General features: G+C 44.5%; 1 protein-coding gene across 1 annotated transcript; it reads right to left on the bottom strand.

Annotated features, from left to right (window-relative positions):
- Nucleotides 1–8,481: 8,481 nt before the first annotated feature.
- Nucleotides 8,482–20,751, bottom strand: LOC141171604 (nicotinamide N-methyltransferase-like). The gene is made up of 4 exons (XM_073655277.1): nucleotides 20,697–20,751; nucleotides 11,495–11,701; nucleotides 10,950–11,157; nucleotides 8,482–9,789 (listed from the first exon to the last, which is right to left on the bottom strand). The coding sequence occupies exons 1-4, from the start codon at nucleotides 20,746–20,748 to the stop codon at nucleotides 9,360–9,362; spliced, it is 897 nt and encodes a 298-aa protein (XP_073511378.1). The 5' UTR covers nucleotides 20,749–20,751; the 3' UTR covers nucleotides 8,482–9,359.
- Nucleotides 20,752–21,124: the final 373 nt, after the last annotated feature.

The following is a 21,124-nucleotide window of genomic DNA, read 5'->3' as shown; positions in this document are numbered from 1 at the left end:
TGGTTGTAAATGGCTTCACATCCAGCTGGATGAATGTCTCAAGTGGGGTACCACAGGGCTCCGTCCTGGGACCTGTATTGTTCAACATCTTTATCAATGATTTAGATGAAGGAATTGAGGGTAAACTGATTAAATTTGCTGATGACACAAAGCTAGGAGGGATAGCTAATACTAGAGAAGAGAGAGAGAGGATTCAAAAAGACCTAAATAAACTGGAGCAGTGGGCAGCAACCAACAGAATGGTTTTTAACAGGGAAAAATGCAAAGTACTACATCTGGGCAATAAAAATGAAAAAAGCATATACAGAATGGGAGGAATAGAGCTAAGCAACAGTACATGTGAAAAAGACTTAGGTATACTAATAGATCATAGACTGAACATGAGTCAACAGTGTGATGCAGCAGCAAAAAAGGCAAATACAATTCTGGGATGTATTAACAGAAGCATACAGTCTAGATCACGTGAAGTCATTATCGGTCTTTACTCCTCTTTGGTCAGACCTCATCTGGAATACTGTGTACAGTTTTGGGCACCACATTTTAAAAAAGACATAGACAAACTGGAGCAAGTTCAGAGAAGAGCGACCAGAATGGTGACTGGTCTGCAAACCATGTCCTATGAGGAACGGTTGCAGGATTTGGGAATGTTTAGCTTGCAAAAAAGAAGACTGAGAGGAGACTTAATAGCTGTCTACAAATATGTCAAGGGCTGTCACATTGTAGAAGGATCATCTTTATTCTCATTTGCACAAGGAAAGACTAGAAGCAATGGGATGAAACTAAATGGGAGGAGACACAGATTAGATATTAGAAAAAACTTTTTGACAGTTAGGGTGATTAATGAGTGGAACAGGCTGCCACGAGAGGTGGTGAGTTCCCCTTCAATGGACGTCTTCAAACAGAGGCTGGACAGACATCTGTCTGAGATGATTTAGTGAATCCTGCTTTGAGCAGGGGGTTGGACCAGATGACCCAGGAGGTCCCTTCCAACTCTACCATTCTATGATTCTATGATTCTATGATTCTATGAGATGGCGTCCGATGGCGGGGACCCTCTGGAATTGGCGGGAGACTTCTTTTTACGGTACAGATAAACTTTTCTTCAGGCACGCAGTACCCGGTGGTTGCGGGCACGTTATCCTGCCGACTACGCCAAAGTTGACGCGCCCCCTGGGCCAGTGCTGTTAGGGGATTACCCGGAGCCGGATCAGATGGGGGTTGTAGTCTCCGAGTGGCGGTGACCCGGTCCGTGCCCAGGGTGTCAAGCTCAGTGTGTGGCAGTCCTACAGATGTTATTAGAGTTCTTTGTGTCGACTACGCCACCTGTTGATTTGCGGTCAAAAGGCCGCCGCTGCAGCAGGGTCCGCTGAGGCTGTTGGTATGTGTGCAGCTTTGGTAGTATAACCCCCAACGGGAGGGGTATAGCCTCAGGGGGTCAGATGTAGAGGATGGTGGTTGTGAAGGTGCAGGATGAATCAGCAAGAAGACTCAGAGTCGGGCTGTGCAGTTCAGGGGTTTTTACTTACGGGTGTTCTTATGGTCACTCTGGCCTGAAGCGACCACCCGAGCCGTGCTGCGTCCACCAGGTCCTGGACTCGGCTAACCCCCAGGCAGTTCTGGAGCGTGGTCCTGAGCTCCTGTCTGACTTTCCCTCTCTTCTGGCCGTTCTCACTAGGGATCCACCTATGTCCGGCTCCCTCGGGTCTCTTGGTGGGTACACCTCTTCTGGGTTCCCTGACCCTATACTTGGTATGCTTTCCTAGTGGATTTAGTGAGGGTCGTGGCAGATCCTGCCCACGACCTCCGGTCTCTGGCTAAGGTGTGCTTTTCTCTCTGCCAGCTTGGGATCCGGTACCCTGGGTGCCAACCCTTCACCCTTCTGTTTGTATTCTGGGGTCTTGGGGTTCCTTCTTCTTCTCTCTGGGTCCTTCTGACTCCTCTCTCTCTCAGACTTGGCCTTGGAGCTGGGCCCAGCCGGAACCACAACTCCCTGTCAGCCCTTCTGGCTGAGCTTCTCTGCTCTGCTCCTCTGACTAAACTCTGACAGACTGACCCTGTCCTAAGATGGTGCCCACCTTATATACTCCCTCTATGTGTGAGCTCAGGTGACCAGCACCCAATGAGCTCCTAGCATTACCCAGACTGCTCCCCCTATCTGCCCCTACACTACTGGGATGTTCCAACCCCCTCCCACTCCAGCCAGGGACAGACACTATCGTACCTGCACATATATTTGTGGGAGTACCGTCGATCTGTCCCCCGGAAATGGGATGTATGTAGTGTATGCAGCTATCTGAGCTCAGTTCCACACTCCATCCTTACCCGGGAGTGGAATACCACACCTCTGGCTTGAGGTGTAATACCCCTGTAGCAGCCGAGCCCTCAGGGTGCTACATATGCAAACATTGAATATATGAAATGTAAACTGTGTTACTGCCACATAGACTATACTTATAAAATTGAGGTACTTAGAGCATAAATTGACCAATTTGTTTATGCCCTTATGGCTACGTTCACACAATGAGTTTTTGGTGAGTTTTTCATGCTTCATATTTTCAGAAAAAAACCCGCAAGTAACCAATTTTACATAATTAGTGCAGAAAATCTGCAAAAAAAAAAACTCACCAAAAACTCATCATGAAAACATAGCCTTGGATATCGCAATTAAATATGTTTGTACTAGCTAAGTGGTGACAATTAGGCCATGTTCACACGTTCAGTATTTGGACAGTATTTTACATCAGTATTTGTAAAGCCAAAATCAGAAGAGGAACAATCAGAGGAAAAGTATAATAGAAACATGTCATCACTTCTGCATTATCACCCACTCCTGGTTTTGGCTTACAAATACTGATGTAAAATACTTATCAAATACTGAATGTGTGAACGTGGCCTTAAGCTGCGTTCACGCATTGCGTTCTCAGTGGAGTTTTTTTTGCCATGATTATAGGAAAATGACCATGTTTTTGCTGTGATTTTTAAAAACCATGGCAAAATGCTGCAAAATGGCCGCAAAGCAACATGTTTTGTCTCTTCTTTGTTTGTCATGTTATAAACAAAGCCGCTTTGTTTTTGATACTTCCTTGTTTTTGTCTTTGACAAAACTTTATTGATACAGTCATGTGCAGATTACATGCTATTTTGATTTGGAATGCACTAAAAACGTATGTGGATTGTTTACCTGGGATTTTTCCGCATCTAATTTAAATATATTGGAAAAATCCGCACAGAAAACTCAGCGCACCCACAAGAGAAATTGACGTTACCGATCGGAAACACGCACCAAAGGCCAGTTTACACTGAGTAAAAGATCAGCTCAGTGGGCAGGAGATTCCTATAAATCCCATCCACTTTGCTGGAACCGTAAGAAGCTGCATTTTTGATGCAGCAAAAATATACAGCTTCAAAAACGCACCAAAAACTCATTACGGGCACACATTAAGGCCAGTTTCACACATCCGGATATTTCCAGTACAGGAAAAAACGGTACCGGAGATATCCGTGCCCCGTGTGGCCGTGTGTGTGTTTTACGTGTGGCATCCATGTGCGGCACATGTGCTGCATCTGGATCACACGGACGGGCGCCTGGGAGTCAGCGCTACAGATAGCGCTGTTCCCAGACACCAGTGCTGAACGTTGTCGTCATCATGGTTCCCTGCCGGCGCTGTGATCAGCACTAGCGGGGACCATGATGAGTGTAGTATTGTACTCTCAGTGTCCCCATCTGTAAAATTAAGAATAAAACAATAAAATCCTCATACTCACCTCTCCTATGTGTTCCCTGATGTCATCCATGCGATCGCTGCTGCAGAGAAGCCAGGGAGAATGAGCCGGAGCTGCAGCTCAGGAGCGGTGTCCTGTCACTCACTGAGCGCAGCTCCAGAGCGGCTCATTCTCCCCGGCTTCTCTGCAGCAGCGGTCGCATGGATGACAGCGGGGGACACCTAGGAGAGGTGAGTATACGGATTTTATTGTTTTATTCTTAATTTTACAGGTGGAGACACTGAGAGTACACTACTACTACCCTCATCATGGTCCCTGCTGGTGCTGTTCGCAGCGCTGGCAGGGAACCATGACGATGGCAGCATTCAGCACCGGCGCCTGGGAACAGCGACATTCCCAGGTGCCGGTACGTTTCACACGGATGACACAAGGATGTCATCCGCGTGGTACGTTTTGTGGACCGTGTGCCCGAAAAAAATGGACTTGTCTCCGTGTGGAGCACATGGACACACGGTCCGCAAAAACACACTGAGGTGTACACAGACCCATTCATTTGAATGGGCCTGCGTGTGTCAGTGTCTCCGGTACGTGTGGAAACTGTCACCACTCGTACCGGAGATACTGACGTGTGAAAGAGCCCTAAAAGTGCAATAATCATTTTGGAAAATTAGAGGGTAATGGCTGGAAGGGTAACTAACCTAAATTACAACAGTTGCTTGGAACCACACTTATTTTTTGCACCCTGAGTTGGTATTTTTATTGATAGCATTTTCGGGTAGATACAATGTTTTGCTTGCATCTTATTGCATTTTATTGCGGCCAAAAAAACATAGTTCTGGCATTTTGATTTGTTTTCTTGTTACGCAGTTTGCAGATCGAATTAATTTATTTTAGATTTTGATAGATCGGAATTTTACCAACACAGCGATACCAAATATGTGTATTTTTTATTGTTTATTTTTAATGGGGCAAAAGGGGAGTGATTTGAACTTGTGTTTTTTTTTTCATATTTTTAAAAACTTTTTCTCACTTTTTACTGTGTTTAATAGTCCAATAAGGGGACTTGAAACTTTGATCGTCTGATTGCTTGTGCTATAAAAAAGTCGCATGATGTCTGATTAAATCAGTCATCATGTGTGGACAAAGATGTGGGCTTGGCATGCCCTCAAAGGCAGGGACATGATCTTTGATGTAAATATATGTCAAAGGTCGTAAAGTGGTTAAAGTGGGTTGTTCAGACTTGGGGTTAAAGTCTGCTGTCGCTCTATGTGACTGCAGTCTTGTGAATCCTGACATCGGCGCACTGCGCACTGCCAGGATTCTCCGGTGCCGAGAGCGAGTGTTCATGTCATAGACATATATGAGGCTGTCAAGTTCTTGTCAAGAGACCTATGGCCAGTCAATGCCTCACGGTCTGTAGTCAGACAGTGACTCACAGATGTGTGGATGCAGCGTTGGGCAATGTTCAGACATCTGCTGTTAAATTTGTGCCCATCACATCTGTAGATAGAGCCAGTCACATCCACAATCTTTAGATCTATATCCTCGCCTGGATTATGGCCGATGCAGGAGATGCCCGATATTACATGCACATGTTTGGCCTGTAACACACCAGATAAGGGCGTAATCTAATTTTTTAGTTTTTCTTACTTGATCCTGGCTTAAAATCACTGGTGTTATTGGACTGTGTGTTGTCCACTGCTTGTACAGAACATCATCTGTATTATATATTTTACTGTCCCCGCTCCTGTGCCGTCTAGCCATGATGCTGGTGTAGCACCCTGAGGATTCGGCTGCTACAGGAGTATTGCACCTCAACCCAGAGGTGTGATATTCCACTCCCGGGCAAGGATGGAGAGTGGAACTGAGCTCAGTCAGCTGCATGCACTACACACATCCCATTTCCGAGGAACAGGCCGACGGTACTCCCACTTAGAAATGTGCAGGTACGACCGAGTCTGTTCCTGGCTGGAGTGGGAGGGGGGTGGTACATCCCAAGTAGTGTAGGGGCAGATAGGGGGAGCAGCCTGGGTAAAGATAGGAGCTCATTGGGTGCTGGTCACCTGAGCTCACACATAGAGGGTGTATATAAGGTGGGCACCAACTAAGAACAGGGTCAGATGCAGAGAACAAGACAGCTGCAGAGGAGCAGACAGCAAGACAGCTGCAGAGGAGCAGACAGCAAGCAGAGAGGAAGTCAGCCTGCAGCAAGAGAGAGACCCTGAGTGAGAGAGGAGCAAAGAAGGAGTACCCAGAGGGGAAAACAGAGAGGACCCAAGAACCCAAATTAAAGCACTGGGGAATCGGCACAGGGTACCGGAACCCAAGCTGGTGGGGGCAGAAAACACACCCCAGCCAGAGACCGGAGACCGTGGGCAGCGTTTGTCACGGTCACCCATCACATTCACCCCGAAGGCACACCACATGAAGGGTCAGGGAACCCAAGGCCAAGGGTGTCCCAACAGAAGGCCCGAGGGAGCTGGACCTAGGTGGATTACTGGTGGGGACGGCCAGAGAACGGGACAGAAAGAGAGCTCAGGGCCACGCTCCGGACTTGTTTGGGGGTTGGCTGGATCCAGGACCTGGTGGACGCAGCACGGCTCGGGTGGTCACTAGCAGCTGGAGTGACCGGAACATCAGCAGTGAGTAAATACCCTAAACTGCACAACCCGACTCTGTCTTCCTTTAACATCTATGCTGCACCACTACAACCCCCATCCTCTGCATCTGACCCCCTGAGGCTATACCCCACCCGTTGGGGGTTATACCACCAAAAGCTGCACCTACACCATCAGCCTCAGCGGACCCTGCTGCAGCGGCGGCCATAGTGACCGCAATACAACGGGTGGCGTAGTCGACATTAAGAACTAATAACATCTGTAGGACTGCCACATAACACTGAGCTTGACGCCCTGGGCACGGGGCCGGGTCACAGCCGCTCGGAGACTACAACCCCCCCCCATCTGATCCGGTGCCGGGTATTCCCCTCAAAAAGGAATATGTCCCAGGGGGCGCGTCACTGGTACTGGTGCCTCCAGAACAGGAAGCAATATATAAAAAATATATAAAAATCTTTATATAATCCCCCCTTCCCTCTTTTATTAACGGAGTTGATCCTATGTCAGTCTGACGTAGTCCACATACGGATACGCTATGAACTGAGGTGACATCATTAAGGTTACCTCAGTTCACAGGCGCTGGACTCACAAGGGTAACACGAGAGCCAAAATGATAAGCGGTGATTCTAGCTCTTGCGCTGTACTAAAAACACTAACAGCAAAAGCCACACTAAGAAGAATTAAAATTCCCTCAAAAATTCAAGAAAAAACAGCAAAAAAGGGCAGCAATGTTTACCTGCCCAGATCTTCAAACCCAAATGCACTACCAGGATGCAGCAGACCCACATAAAGATGGCGGCTACACAGGTGCAAAATACTGATGAGACAATCACTCACAACCTACCATTTCATGGAGGGGGCGACTGCTTAGTATTTAAATTGCACAAAAAAAGGCTTGTATAGGGTGCTGTTCACATTAGGGTAGTGCACAGTATCCAGCTTACAGCCTACTAGTTACGCCCATACTATTAGATTAGGCGGGCTGCCCAGTACTATCCAAGTGCACCCCCTGGGAACAGACCTGTGTAGCCGCCATCTTTATGTGGGTCTGCTGCATCCTGGTAGTGCATTTGGCTTTGAAGATCTGGGTTGGTTTTCTCTTGCGCTGTACTCCACGAGAATCAGTGACTGAACTGAGGTAACCTTAACAACGTCACCTCAGTTCAGTGTCAGCTGATCCAGTCTATGGAACTACGTTCTCTGAACAGGGCTCCATATACTGGACGAAGAAGACTGGGGTCGCCATGGAAACTCCATTTGGATTAAAGTGGACTGGTGTTGATTATTTTTTTTTTAAATAAATAGAGAGGAACAGGGAGTGATTTTTTTTTTTCAAATAAAGGAACCTGTGTGGTTATTTCTTTTGACTGCTGGGTTAGTAATGGGGGTATCTGACAGACTTCTCTCCATTACTAACCCATGGGCTTCAAGTCAGCACCAGCTGCTGAAATCAAGCCCACAAACTCAATACCCCGATTGCCCTGGTGCATTGGCAATCGGGAAGAGCCATGGCTAATGGATGCGCCATTTCTGGGTGGCTGAGGGATGGTCTTATTAGGCTAGGAAGGGGCCAATATTCATGACCCTTCCCAGGGCATTAATATCAGTCCAAAGCTCTCTGCTTTGCCTTAGCTGGTTATTAAAAATAGGGGGCACCGCATATAATTTTTTATTTTAGGGTCCCCCATTTTTAATAACCAAAGGCAAAGCAGACAGTTGGGGGCTGATATTAATAGGCTGGGAAGGTCCATGGACATATGCTGGTAAGGGGCCAAATAAGACCAGCTCACAGCTGTCTGATTTCCCTTTGCTGATTTTTAAAAATAGGGGGGACCTCATGTCTTTTTTTCATTTATTTATTAACAAGTACAGTAAACAACACACACAAGGCACTACTCTCCTTGACCCTCTGCCTCCTGGTTCAAGATTATTTTTTTTAATTATATGTTATTTTAAGTCATTTTCCTATCCACATTTGTTTGAAGGGCAATTGTCCTGCTCTTACCCCCATTTTGCTTCCTTTTGTAGCCCCCTAGCCCTTACTACAACCATTTTACAGCACCAGTGTTTGGATCTTCACTGACTTATATGTTGTTCGGGGTCAAGTTTGGGTACCCGAACGTAGAAATCTAGTTTGGCCGAATCTGAACTTCTACGTATTCGCTCATCACTGTCTGTTGCTCCTGGACTATCCCTACGCTTACTGATTCATTCAACCCGGGATCCGTTACCTTCCCTTCTTGCGGTTCTGTGTCCATCGTCCTCTGTACGCCAGAGGATAAGGCACTCTTCGTAGTACCTGTACTGAGCCTTGAGCTCTGGATGTTGCAGGAATGTCTGCAAAGGATTCTAGTATGGCCTCCTACTGCCATGAACAATAGATCCACTCTGAGGCTAGCAGCCCACTGCACTTGACCTTGGTTACTGGACTTCCCTGAGTCACTACCAGGAAACAGTGCCTTTTTACTGGGACTTATCCCTCCCACTATGGGCTAGTCCCAACCTTTAACTATCTGTCCCTACAGTAAGTACCTTGCTAAGTATATTACACTCTTGTGTCCTAAATTGTATATTATGCTATACCTTACTCTATAACATTCTATAGTAATGTATAGTACAGTAGTTTTGCATTACTATACTTTACCTAGTGCCTGGGTAACACGTATCACATTCTATCATACAATGCGATTGGTGACTTCAGTGGCAGGAACATGACAGTACAGTCCACCACTCTTACAGCTGTGCTACACAATGAAATAAAACTGGGCGCACCATTTGTCACAGAAGCTAAACATCGCTAACTTTCCAGGTTTACGACATTTTAGCTATTCAACTAGGTAGCAGATATTATGTCACAGATTCAATCATAAAAAGCAAGTTCTTTTAATTTTGAATTTTCAGACTGAATCCCAAATCACTTACTATTATGAATGCAAAAGTGCAAAAGCACTTGTCATACTGTAAAAAACACTCCTATACATCAGTATTTCCAACAAGTGACAGCTGAAGAATTTGGAGTTACTCTGGTTTACGGGCATGAATAAAATATTTAGCTTCATAATGAGTGAGATGCATTTTTGATTTATCGATTCGTGGAGTATACACAGCTTTCTTAATCTGGTAGCCGGCTTTCTTAAAAGCCATCTCCAGATCTTCCTTTACTAATGTCGCTACATTAAATCGCTTTTCACCAACGCAATAAGAAATCCCATTGAGTACACCCAACATTAAAAGGTGACCTCCAGGTTTTATCAAGTCCTTGAAGTTTTTCAGAACTTCACAGTATGACTTTATGTCTTCACACGCGACATCAAGGCAAAGACAAGTCAGGAGACAATCCACCGGTGGCAAGAGGACAGGATCAAAAGGGTTCCTTTTCAGAACGTCACATTTTAGGATGTCTTTCACCTTACTGCGGAGTTGCTCTGCCTTTTTCTCATAATCCTCACTTTAAAAAAAAAAAACATAACAAATTATTGAAATGGAAACGAATGCCCGAACAATATACCATGTCAGGAAGATAACCACAATATTTTATTAGATGCTAAAGGTGGATTCTACTCTATTGGAGCTCCTTATGGAGGACCTAAAAGTAGAGTTTCTCTAGATTGACTGCATGTAATACATAGTCTCTCATAAATGAGCATGCTTGTAATGCATGGACAGACCAGACTACCAGAGCAGTATGGTTGCCACTTGTTCTGGCAAGGGGCATTCCACTATGTCCTAATGTGCCATGTGGACAAGGGTCATCTTTAAAGAGATATTTGTTTTGATCAATTTAGAGTTGTTACTTGAGTTTATTTTTTCCCCCTGTAAATGTCACGCACAGTGTAGGAAAGACAAAGTGCAACACGAAGGGATGAGGGGAAGGGAGCCCAGACACTAGGGAAAGGGGGAGTGGCGCCCTCCTAGGCTGATCTAATATTACCCTGTCTCCCCTACCATCCCTATATTGGTTCCTCACCAATTGCCGAACAGGAAATCTAAGCCCTGTATATCCCTAGAGCTAGGCCCTGAATAGGGAAGGGGGGATAAGCACTAGTCAGTTCCCACTAAGAACTAAAGACAACAAGGGAGACAAACACGGGGGGAAGCAACTTGACTTGAGACGACTTCAGAGAGATTACACCAAATGTCCTTCAAGCATCAGAGATTAAGTAAGCAGACAGCAATAGCTCCAAGCCTTCACAAGGGAAAATGTGAATATCACCAACGCCTCCCTGTAGCAAACTGAAAGTATTTAAAACACCCAGGCCAGGGTGTCAATCAGAGCAGGAGGGAGGTAGCCTCTGGGTCCTAAAGTAAGACAGATTTAAGAAGGCATCTGTAATGCCAAACAAAGAGATCTTCTGCAGTCAACCGCAGAGTGACTGTCTGTCACATCTGACACACCCGTGACAGTACAGCTGTATGATAATCTTAGCTTTATAGGATATCTGTGGTACAAACCATTACTGTCTTTTTTCTGCAGCTCTATACGGTCAGATTAGCTGCCGAGTCTTGGCACTAGCCCTGCACCAAACAGTGCATACCTGGTCAGTTTTAATATACTCCCATAGTTATGTATATTGTATGCATGCACATTAATTGAATAAAATATTTTACCCATTTCCCTCCAATTCACATCCAAATTTCATGAGGTGATTCCAGTCAAAAGCATCTGGATCCTTTTTCAGCCATTTTCGGAAATCTGCATGGTTGCTCTCGAGTAAATCGGAGACAATGATTTTATCAAACACTTCACAAGCCGAGAGGAGATGATAAATGGAAGCTCCGGTGCCAACATCAAGCAGCGTGTCCCCTCTTACTCCACCTTATAAGACAACACAAAATGTAACATATCAGGTTATAAAAAGATTAGGAGCAGGGGTGGACATGCTATTGGTGCAGCCTGTGTCGGACTGGGTTTGGAAAGGCCCACCAGTAACTGATTGTTGGGGTCCTTTGTTCAGCTACATGGAAAGGTAACCTGACCCAAGTACATAAGATTTACTTTTGATTCTATGTATGATTAACTTGGCTTGTCTGTTTATGGCATATTCTGTCATGGGAATGACCCTTTAATTTCTGCAAAGAGGTATAGAAACCATATCATAAGTGATACTACAATTCTGAACTCTCAATAAAATTGAAATTACTGAGTTACTTACTTTTGGTGAACGTTTCATGGAGATTTTGTATTGCAAAAGTTGCCCAGTCTCCAATATGGACTCCATTGCCTTCCGCATAGAATCTTTGCAAGTAAGCTCTGGGGTTAAAATGATCAATGTAGTTTTGCTGGGAGGTAGAAGATGTGGCCATGTTGTCCTGTCCTTGGGACCGTTGGAGGTTACTGGTTAGATTCTTCAGAACTAGACCTGATTGTGATAAAGAATCACTTTATTTACAAACATTAAAAGGAGACAGAGTCCAAAATCAGGTGAAAAAGCTTCAAAAGCTCCTTTTATTCTGCCATAGATGCGATTAAAAAGACCTATGCCTAATGGCAGCACACCACAGGACCGCTATGGGGTCCGTGAGTCAGGGGATTCCTGAGCCAGTGCCGCCTTCCCCCCCGCATTCCACTGTATAGGTAACAGCAATGATGGAGGAGAGCGTGTCATGTGACGCTCCCTCTCCCAGCATTACCCCTCTTCCTCTGAAACAGCGGGCGCGATGATATTGCCACGCTGTGCAGGGCAGTGGAGCTGCTGAGACGTACTGCAGAGTCCGCAGCAATAAGTACTGTATTTATTTATTTTTATATATACTGTATATTAGTGACTACATGGTGGCCATAACACTGCAGAACTGTGGGGACTGCATTATACTTTATGAGGGGGCTGCATTATACTTTATGAGGGGGCTGCATTATACTCTATTAGGGGGGCTGCATTATACTTTGAGGGGTCAGCATTACACTTTGAGGGGAGGTAGGATTATACTTTATGAGTGGGGTGCATTATACTTTGAGGAGGCAGCATTATGCTTCGAGGGGGGCTGCATTATACTTTATGAGTGGGCTACATTATACTCTATTGGCGGGCTGCATTATACTTAGAGGGGGCAGCATTATACTTTGAGGGGGGCTGCATTATACTTTTGAGGGGGCATCTTTTTATTTTATGAGGTGGGCAGCATTATGCTCTGTTAGTGGGGCTGAATTATAATCTGAGAGGGCTACATTATACTTTATGAGGGGGCTGCATTATACTCTATTAGGGGGGCTGCATTATACTTTGAGGGGGGCTGCATTATACTCTATTAGGGGGGCTGCATTATACAATATCAAAGACTATCGAGTGCATTATACTATATGTACTATATGGGGCTGCATTAAAGTATATGGGGGCTGCATTATCCTCTATCAAGGACTATGGGGAGTGCATTATACTATCTTACTATATGGGACCTGCATTATACTGCATTGAGAACTATGGGGGAAGGAATTATACTATGGGGGGTGAAATTTCACTATATGGAGGACTATGGGGGGTGCATTATACAATATGGATGAATATAGGGAGTGTATTATACTATATAGATGATTATGGGGAGAGGATTATTCAATATGGAGGACTATGAGGAGTGTATTATACAATGTGGAGGACTATGGGGAGTTCATTATACAATATGGAGGACTATGGGGAGTGTATTATACAATATGGAGGGCTATGGAGAGTGCATTATACAATATGGAGGACTATGGGGAGTGTATTATTATAGGGAGGAGAGCCAGGCGGAGGTGACCGAGCGGACCGGGAGGACCAGTAGGAGGCAACCGGAGGGACGAGCGCAAGAGAGCGCTGTGGCAGCGTGCAGTGCCGGCCAGCGGAGGGTGCCAGGTGGTGGTGACCAGGAGGTGATCAGGAGGACCGGTAAGAGGCGACCGGAGGGACAAGCGCGCTGTGATAGCGTGCAGCGTCCCTAGAGGAGGTGAGTGAGGGGCAGGAGGCCGCGATAAGCGGCCCTACTGAACCCAAGTGTGTACTGTACTGTATTGTATTTGTATCTGTATTGTAATTGTATTGTATTCCCTAGTCCATATTTAATTGATTACCCCCCCGTCCATATTTAATTGATCACCCCCGTCCATATTTAAATTGATTCCCCTGAACACCCCCGTCCATATTTAACTGATCCCTCTGACCACATTAAATTGACCCCCCCGTCCTCATTTAATTGATCCCCGACCACCCTCTGTCCATATTAAAGTGATCCCCCTGACCACATTTAAATGATTGACCCCCCAGCCCATAATTGATTGATCCCCCTTGTCCTATTTAATAGATTCCCCTTGTCCACTTTTACTCATCCCCAGTCCCTATCTATTTGCCTTATCCCCCACCATATTTAATTAACCCCTGTCCATAATTAATTGATTGATTCCCCAGACCACAATTAATTATTTCCCCAGTCCATATTTATTGATATTATTGATACTTATTGATCCCCAGTCCTTAGTTAATTGACCCACCGTCCATACCTATTTATTTGCTTTACCCCCCATCCTATTTAATTAAACCCCCTGTCCATAATTAATTGATTGATTCCCTAGTCCACAATTAATTATTTCCCCAGTCCATACTTATTGATCCCAGTCCATAGTTAACTGACACACCGTCCATACTTAATTAATCCACCTGACCCACTCAGCTGATCCCCCGTCCATACTTAATTGATACTTAATTGATCCCCCGTCCATACTTAACTGATCCCGCGCCGATATCTAATCGATACACTTGCACATCCCTAATTGATCCCCGTCCATACACCTATATATAAATAATTGTGTTTTGTACTTGTACATATATACTGACTGTATCCCCATATTTAGAATGACGTCCATGTTGGCCGGAGCCGTGCAGTGTACATCTTGCGCAATGTATGCATTCCCTGAGCTACCGCTCAGGGATCCATACTGCTGCGAGAGATGTGAGCATATCGTGCACTTGGAAGCCCAAATCCTGGATCTAAGTGCTCAGATAGCGGTACTGAGGAGCATCGACAACATGGAACGGAGTTTGCTGCTCAGCGAGCAGACACTCAATGGGTCAACACTGGGGGTGGAGCTTAGTGGGGAAGCGCAGGCTGAACAGGCAGGGAGCTGGGTAACAGTTAGAAGGGATAGAGGGAAGAAGTATAGGAAGGCTGGTTCAGAACCGGCATTATTGGAGCACGACAGATCCTCTGACCGCCGGGGGAGTGTATGCTCCAGTAATGAGGGGGAGGGGGGAAGTGTAGGGCAGGCTAGACAGGTCCTGGTAGTGGGTGACTCTATTATTAGGGGGACAGACAGGGCAATCTGTCACAAAGACCGGGATCGCCAAACGGTGTGCTGCCTCCCTGGCGCTCGAGTCCGGCACATCGCGGATCGGGTTGACAGGTTACTGGGTGGGGCTGGCGAAGACCCAGCGGTCATGGTCCACATTGGCACCAATGACAAAGTGAGTGGTAGATGGAGGGTCCTTAAAAATGATTTCAGGGATCTAGGTAGGAAGCTTAGGGCAAGGACCTCCAAGGTAGTTTTCTCAGAAATACTACCAATCCCACGAGCCACACAGGAGCGCCAACGGGAGGTTAGGGAGGTGAATAAGTGGCTAAAGAGTTGGTGCAAGGCAGAAGGGTTTGGGTTCATGGAGAACTGGGCCGACTTCGCTGTCGGCTACAGGCTCTACCGTAGGGACGGGCTGCACCTCAATGGGGAGGGTGCAGCGGTGCTGGGGAAGAAGATGGCTAATAGGTTGCAGGAGTTTTTAAACTAGAGACGGGGGGGGGGAAACCAAGGAAATAGGTGGGATGTGAGGCAAGCAAGGGGGAAGGGGAGAAGTGAATATAATGAGGGTGGAGAGGGGGGTGGGGATAGTACAGTTAGATCGTTAGAGAAGAATAGGATGCTAAATAACCCCAAAGTTTTATCTTGCATGCTGACCAACGCAAGAAGCCTGACCAATAAGGCGGATGAGCTGCGGGCGCTTATATCGGAGGAGAGGTATGACATCGTAGGTATAACAGAGACTTGGCTAGACGATAGCTACGACTGGGCGGTAAATTTAACAGATTATAGTTTATTTAGAAGGGACCGGAAACAGGGGAAGGGCGGAGGAGTCTGTTTATATGTAAGGTCACGTCTAAAGCCCAGACTAAGGGAAGATATAGGAGAGGGAGAAGAGGGGGTCGAGTCCATGTGGGTAGAGATAGAGGGGGCAAAAAATAATAATAAAATATTACTGGGGGTCTGCTATAAGCCACCTAATATAACAGAGGAGAATGAGAAACTGCTATTAGGACAAATAGACAAAGTAGCAAAACATAATGAGGTGATTGTAATGGGGGATTTCAACTACCCGGATATTGACTGGGAAACAGAAACCTGTAGATCGCAGAAAGGAAAAAGGTTCTTGACAAATATCAAGGATAATTATCTCTCCCAACTAGTGCAGGAACCAACGAGAGGGAAGGCAGTGTTGGACTTAATATTGACTAATAGGCCTGATAGAATAACTGAGGTACAGATAGGGGGGCACCTAGGTAATAGCGATCATAATATTATCAATTTCAAAATGCCCTTCAGTAGGGTTATCAATAAGGGAACAACAAAAACATTAAACTTTAGGAGGGCGAAGTTTGATCAGCTGAAAGAAAACCTTCAACTTATAGACTGGGACAAAGTTCTTAATGAAAGGAATACGAATAGTAAATGGGAAACCTTCAAAAGAATTCTGAATACTCAGTGCGAGAGGTATATACCGTATGGGAATAAAAGGGCCAGAAATAAGAGGAAACCAATATGGTTGAATAAGAACGTAAAAGGGGCGTTAAATAGCAAAAAAGAGGCATTCAAGAGATTAAAACAGGAAAACAGCAAGGAGGCACTAATGTGTTACAAGGAAAAAACGAGAACCTGTAAAAAACAAATAAAAATAGCAAAGGAGGAAACAGAGAGACGTATTGCTAGGGAAAGTAGATCAAATCCCAAACTGTTCTTTACGTATATAAATAGTAAAAGGATTAAATCGAATAATATTGGACCGATAAAAAGTGATGAAGGCAAAATCATAGAGAAAGATGAGGATAAAGCTAATCTATTAAATAATTTTTTTTCGTCAACTTTCACAAAGGAAAAAGAACTAACAGGCGAAATGAGAAGTGACAAACTTAATCCTCCACTAAGTATGACAAATCTAACCCAAGCTGGGGTACAGAAACGCCTCAGTAACATTAAAATAAACAAATCACCAGGACCTGATGGCATACACCCACGGGTACTAAGGGAACTAAGTAATGTGATAGACAGACCGTTATATCTTATATTTAAGGACTCTGTTGAGACTGGGTCTGTACCACTTGATTGGCGACAGGCGAATGTAGTGCCAATATTCAAAAAGGGAGCGAAAAGTGACGCCGGAAACTATCGGCCGGTGAGTCTGATGTCCGTTGTGGGCAAAATTTTTGAAGGCTTTATTAATGAGGCAATTATGGAGCATCTTGATGCTAATAATCTATTAACCCCGAACCAACATGGATTCATGAGGAATCGCTCCTGCCAAACAAACCTGATTGACTTCTACGAGGATGTTAGCTCTCGAGTAGATCAGGGGGAACCAGTGGATGTCGTGTATCTCGACTTCTCAAAAGCGTTCGATAGCGTGCCACATAATAGGTTGGTATACAAAATGAGAATGATGGGGCTGGGGGAAAATGTCTGCAAGTGGGTAGCTAACTGGCTAAAGGATAGAAGGCAGAGGGTGGTTATAAATGGAATATACTCAGATTGGGTAAGCGTCACTAGTGGGGTACCACAGGGGTCTGTACTAGGCCCAATGTTATTTAATATCTTTATTAACGACATAGTCAACGGGATAAATAGTAAAATATCAATATTTGCAGATGACACAAAGTTATGTAAAACAATTAATACAAAAGAGGATAGTGAAGACCTACAGAGGGATTTGGATAAGCTGGGTAGGTGGAGCATTAAATGGCAAATGAGGTTTAACGAGGAGAAATGTAAGGTCATACATATGGGAAGGAAAAATGGAAGTCACCAGTACTCACTGAATGGGAAACCATTGGGGAATTCAGAGATGGAGAAGGACTTGGGCATCTTGATTGATAGCAAACTAAATTGGAGTGCCCAAAGTCAGGCCGCTGCTGTAAGGGCAAACAGGGTAATGGGATGTATCAGAAGAGGTATAGCTGCAAAGGATGAGAACATTGTTCTTCCACTGTACAAAGCACTGGTCAGACCACACTTGGAATACTGTGCTCAGTTATGGGCCCCAATATATAGAAAGGATATAAATGAGCTTGAAAAGGTACAAAGGAGGGCAACAAAATTAATAAGGGGAATGGAGGGACTGCAATACCCAGAGAGGTTGGCAAAACTAGGACTATTCAGCCTGGAAAAGAGAAGGTTGAGGGGGGACATAATAAATGTGTACAAATATGTTAGGGGACAGTATAGAGACCTTGCCCGGGATTTGTTCAAAAGGAGGGATATTACGGTAACAAGAGGACATTCACTAAGACTGGAAGAGAAAAGGTTTCAGCACCAGCATAGGAAGGGGTTCTTTACGGTAAGAGCAGTGAGAATATGGAATTCACTGAGTGAGGAGACGGTAATGTCGGATTCACTACACCAGTTCAAGCGGGGACTGGATGCATTTCTAGATACCAGGCAGATTTCTGCATATACTTAAAAATAGAATAAAATAGTAGGTTGATACAGGGATTTATTCTGACTGCTGGTTTCAGAGTCGGGAGGGAATTTTTCCTCAGGTGAAGATTGGCTAAATCATTTGGGGTTTTTGCCCTCCTCTGGATCAACTTTAGCAATTACAGAACTAACAGGTCGAACTTGATGGACGCAAGTCTTTATTCGGCTTTACTAACTATGTAACTATGTAACTATATGGAGGACTATGGGGAGTGTATTATACAATATGGAGGACTATGGGGAGTGTATTATACAATATGGAGGACTATGGGGAGTGCATTATACTACATGGATGACTATGAGGAGTGCATTATACTTTATAGAGGACTATGGGGAGTGCATTATACTATATGGAGGACTATGGGGAATGTATTATACTATATGGAAGTCTATGTGGAGTGCATTATACTATATGGAGGAGTATGGGGAGTGTATTATACTATATGGATGACTATGGAAAATGTATTATGCTATATGAAGGACTATGGGGAGTGCATTATACTATATGGAGGAGAATGGGGAGTGTATTATACTATATGGATGACTATGGAAAATGTATTATGCTATATGAAGGTCTATGGGGAGTGCATTATACTATATGGAGGGTATGTGAGGCCCATTATACCATATGGAAGGCTATGTGGAGTGTATTATACTATATGGATGACTATGGAAAATGTATTATGCTATATGGAGGATTATGGGGTGTGTTATACTAAAGAAGCAAAATGCTGCCTATTTATCAAGTGAATAGATTGTTTATGCCGGAAAAAAAATCCTTGTTCTCAGCAGCACATCGCCTGGTGTAAACTGCAGATATGCTGCTGTTAACGTGATGTTGTATGGGAACAGATTGATCTATTAGTGATTGTTCTGTGCCCGTCATTTTTCCTCAGTCGGTGTAAAGAAGCCAGGAAACAAGCGCAGAACGACTTCAGTATTGTGGATCAAGCTCGTTTAGCGGTCTGAAGTTAGCGCATGTTAATACAACCGAAATGTTTTTGTGTGAAGGTACAATATGTTACCATTTTGGCCCCACTTCCAGGGCTGCATTTTGTCTACAACGGGCCTTGGTATCAGGGAATGAAGGCGTCCAGCGTGCCGAGTAACCCACCAATCTGGGACTTGTGGTCTGTCGAATAGTATCGTCGACCGCCCCTTTAGGATCTGTGCGAAATTTTGCGTTGCCTAGAGAGTGACGACGATGACAGGGCCGGTAGTGATAGTGACACCCTTTAGGTTGTGGTATTACGACTAAGACGTCACTGACGATAGTTTAATGGTAATAGTAGAACGAAACGTGTGTCACTAGCATTGTGTCAACATAACCTGTTTAATTTTTCACCGTTTGTGCTATCCCCTGATAGGTTGCATCCCCCTTTTTGGTGCGGGCTCTGGCGCTGAGCCCGCACCTTTCCGGGGACATGACAGCTAATATGATCAGCTGTCATGTGCCTCTAACAGCCGCGGGTGGAATCACAATCCATCTGCGGCTGGTAACATGTTAAATGCCACTATGAATCTTTGACAACAGCATTTAATATGGCTGCAGTGGAAAGAACATCACAAGTCCAGCCCATTGGCGCTCGTGTCACATGACTGCATGTTGCCAATGGGTTGGCATGACAACCTGGGGTCTACAGGAGACTCCTGTGGTTGTCATTGCCAGGATGCTATGATCGCCGCCAAGCAGTCGGCGCTCATAGCGAGTGAGCACTTTAGCTACACATAGTAGGGCTGAAGCCCTGATGTGTATAGCACAGACAATCAAATGATCGCAGCTTCTAGTCTCCCATGGAGACTATTGAAGCAAGTGAAAAGTAAAAGAAAAAAAGTTTTTAAAAATATTAAAAAAAAATAAAAATTAAAGTTCATATCACCCCCCTTTCACCCCAATAAAAATTAAAACAATAAAAAAAATTAAATATACACATATTTAGTATCACCGCGTTCAGCATTGCCCGATCTATCAGTGTATAACAAGAATTAATCCGATCTGTAAACGGCATAACGAGAAAAAAATCAAAACGCCAGAATTACATTTTATTGCTGACTGCAACATTGCAATAAAATGCGATAACGAGCGATCAAAACATCGTATCTACCCCAAAATGGTATCAATATAAAAGTCAGCTTGGCGCACTAAAAATAAGCCCTCGCCCGGCCCTAAATCCCGAAAAATGAAGACACTACAGGTCTCAAAAAATGCCGACTTTTTTTGGCAATTTTTTTTTTCACCACCTAAATAAAAAAGAACCTATACATGTTTGGTATCTACAAACACATAGTGACCTGGGGAATCATAATGGCAGGTCAGTTTTTGCATTTAGTGAACATGGCAAAAAAAAAAAAATTCTGAAATTGCATTTTTTTGAATTTTGTTCCAATTTTGAAGCACACGATATGGTAAAACCAATGGTGTCGTTCAAAAGTACAACTCATCCTGCAAAAAAACAGGCCCTCACACGACCATATTGACCAAAATATAAAAAAGTTATGACTCTGGGAATAAGGGGCGCAAAAAAAAACCAGCAAAAACCCAAGGTGGTGAAAGGGTTAAAGAGATTATCCACTACCCTGTTGTTGTTTTTTTAATAAATCTTGCTCTTATGTGCCTCGAATGACATCTATAATCTTATTTTAGCAGTATTTACCTTGTATTATGCTTTTCCTTTTTGCTGGCTGCAACTCTGAGGCACAGATCATGCATTACAGTGGCCTGTAAGCCAGCACATATCACACCCACTCAAAACCCACCCAAACCCCACCCAAACCCCTCTATCTTCAATCTGCAGCTTCCAGTTACCACTGACACAGTGCAATCACCTACTGCTGATGAGGAGAGATCCCATCAGTGTCACCAGCACTGCACACAGCCATGATAGTAAAGCTTTTATCTGTCCCCCTTACTTACAAAGAATATACTAAACTCAGAATATAGTGAAATATATCATTAAGGGGATCATATAAAAGTTTTATTGCCATGATTGTGTGCAGCGCTTGATGCTGTACTGTCTGTGCTTGTGATACCGCCTGCGTCACCACACAACAATAAGGTCTTGTCGTGGACGACCATAGAGGA

Source organism: Phyllobates terribilis, unplaced genomic scaffold (genome assembly GCF_046119375.1).
Source record: "Phyllobates terribilis strain yellow unplaced genomic scaffold, ASM4611937v1 Scaffold_12__6_contigs__length_324123572, whole genome shotgun sequence".
Taxonomy (NCBI): domain Eukaryota; kingdom Metazoa; phylum Chordata; class Amphibia; order Anura; family Dendrobatidae; genus Phyllobates; species Phyllobates terribilis.
The sequence above is the reverse complement of the archived record's forward strand: the minus strand, read 5'-3'. Positions and strand labels throughout refer to the sequence as shown.

What these genes read in the sequence shown, in the direction of transcription:
- LOC141171604 (XM_073655277.1), bottom strand. Translation starts at nt 20,748, where the DNA reads ATGATCTGTGCCTCAGAGTTGCAGCCAGCAAAAAGGAAAAGCATAATA. An exon ending in AAGGAAAAGCATAATACAAG is followed by an intron (nt 11,702 to 20,696) that starts GTAAATACTGCT and finishes TATCACAATCAG; the next exon opens with GTCTAGTTCTGAAGAATCTA. An exon ending in CCATGAAACGTTCACCAAAA is followed by an intron (nt 11,158 to 11,494) that starts GTAAGTAACTCA and finishes TTGTCTTATAAG; the next exon opens with GTGGAGTAAGAGGGGACACG.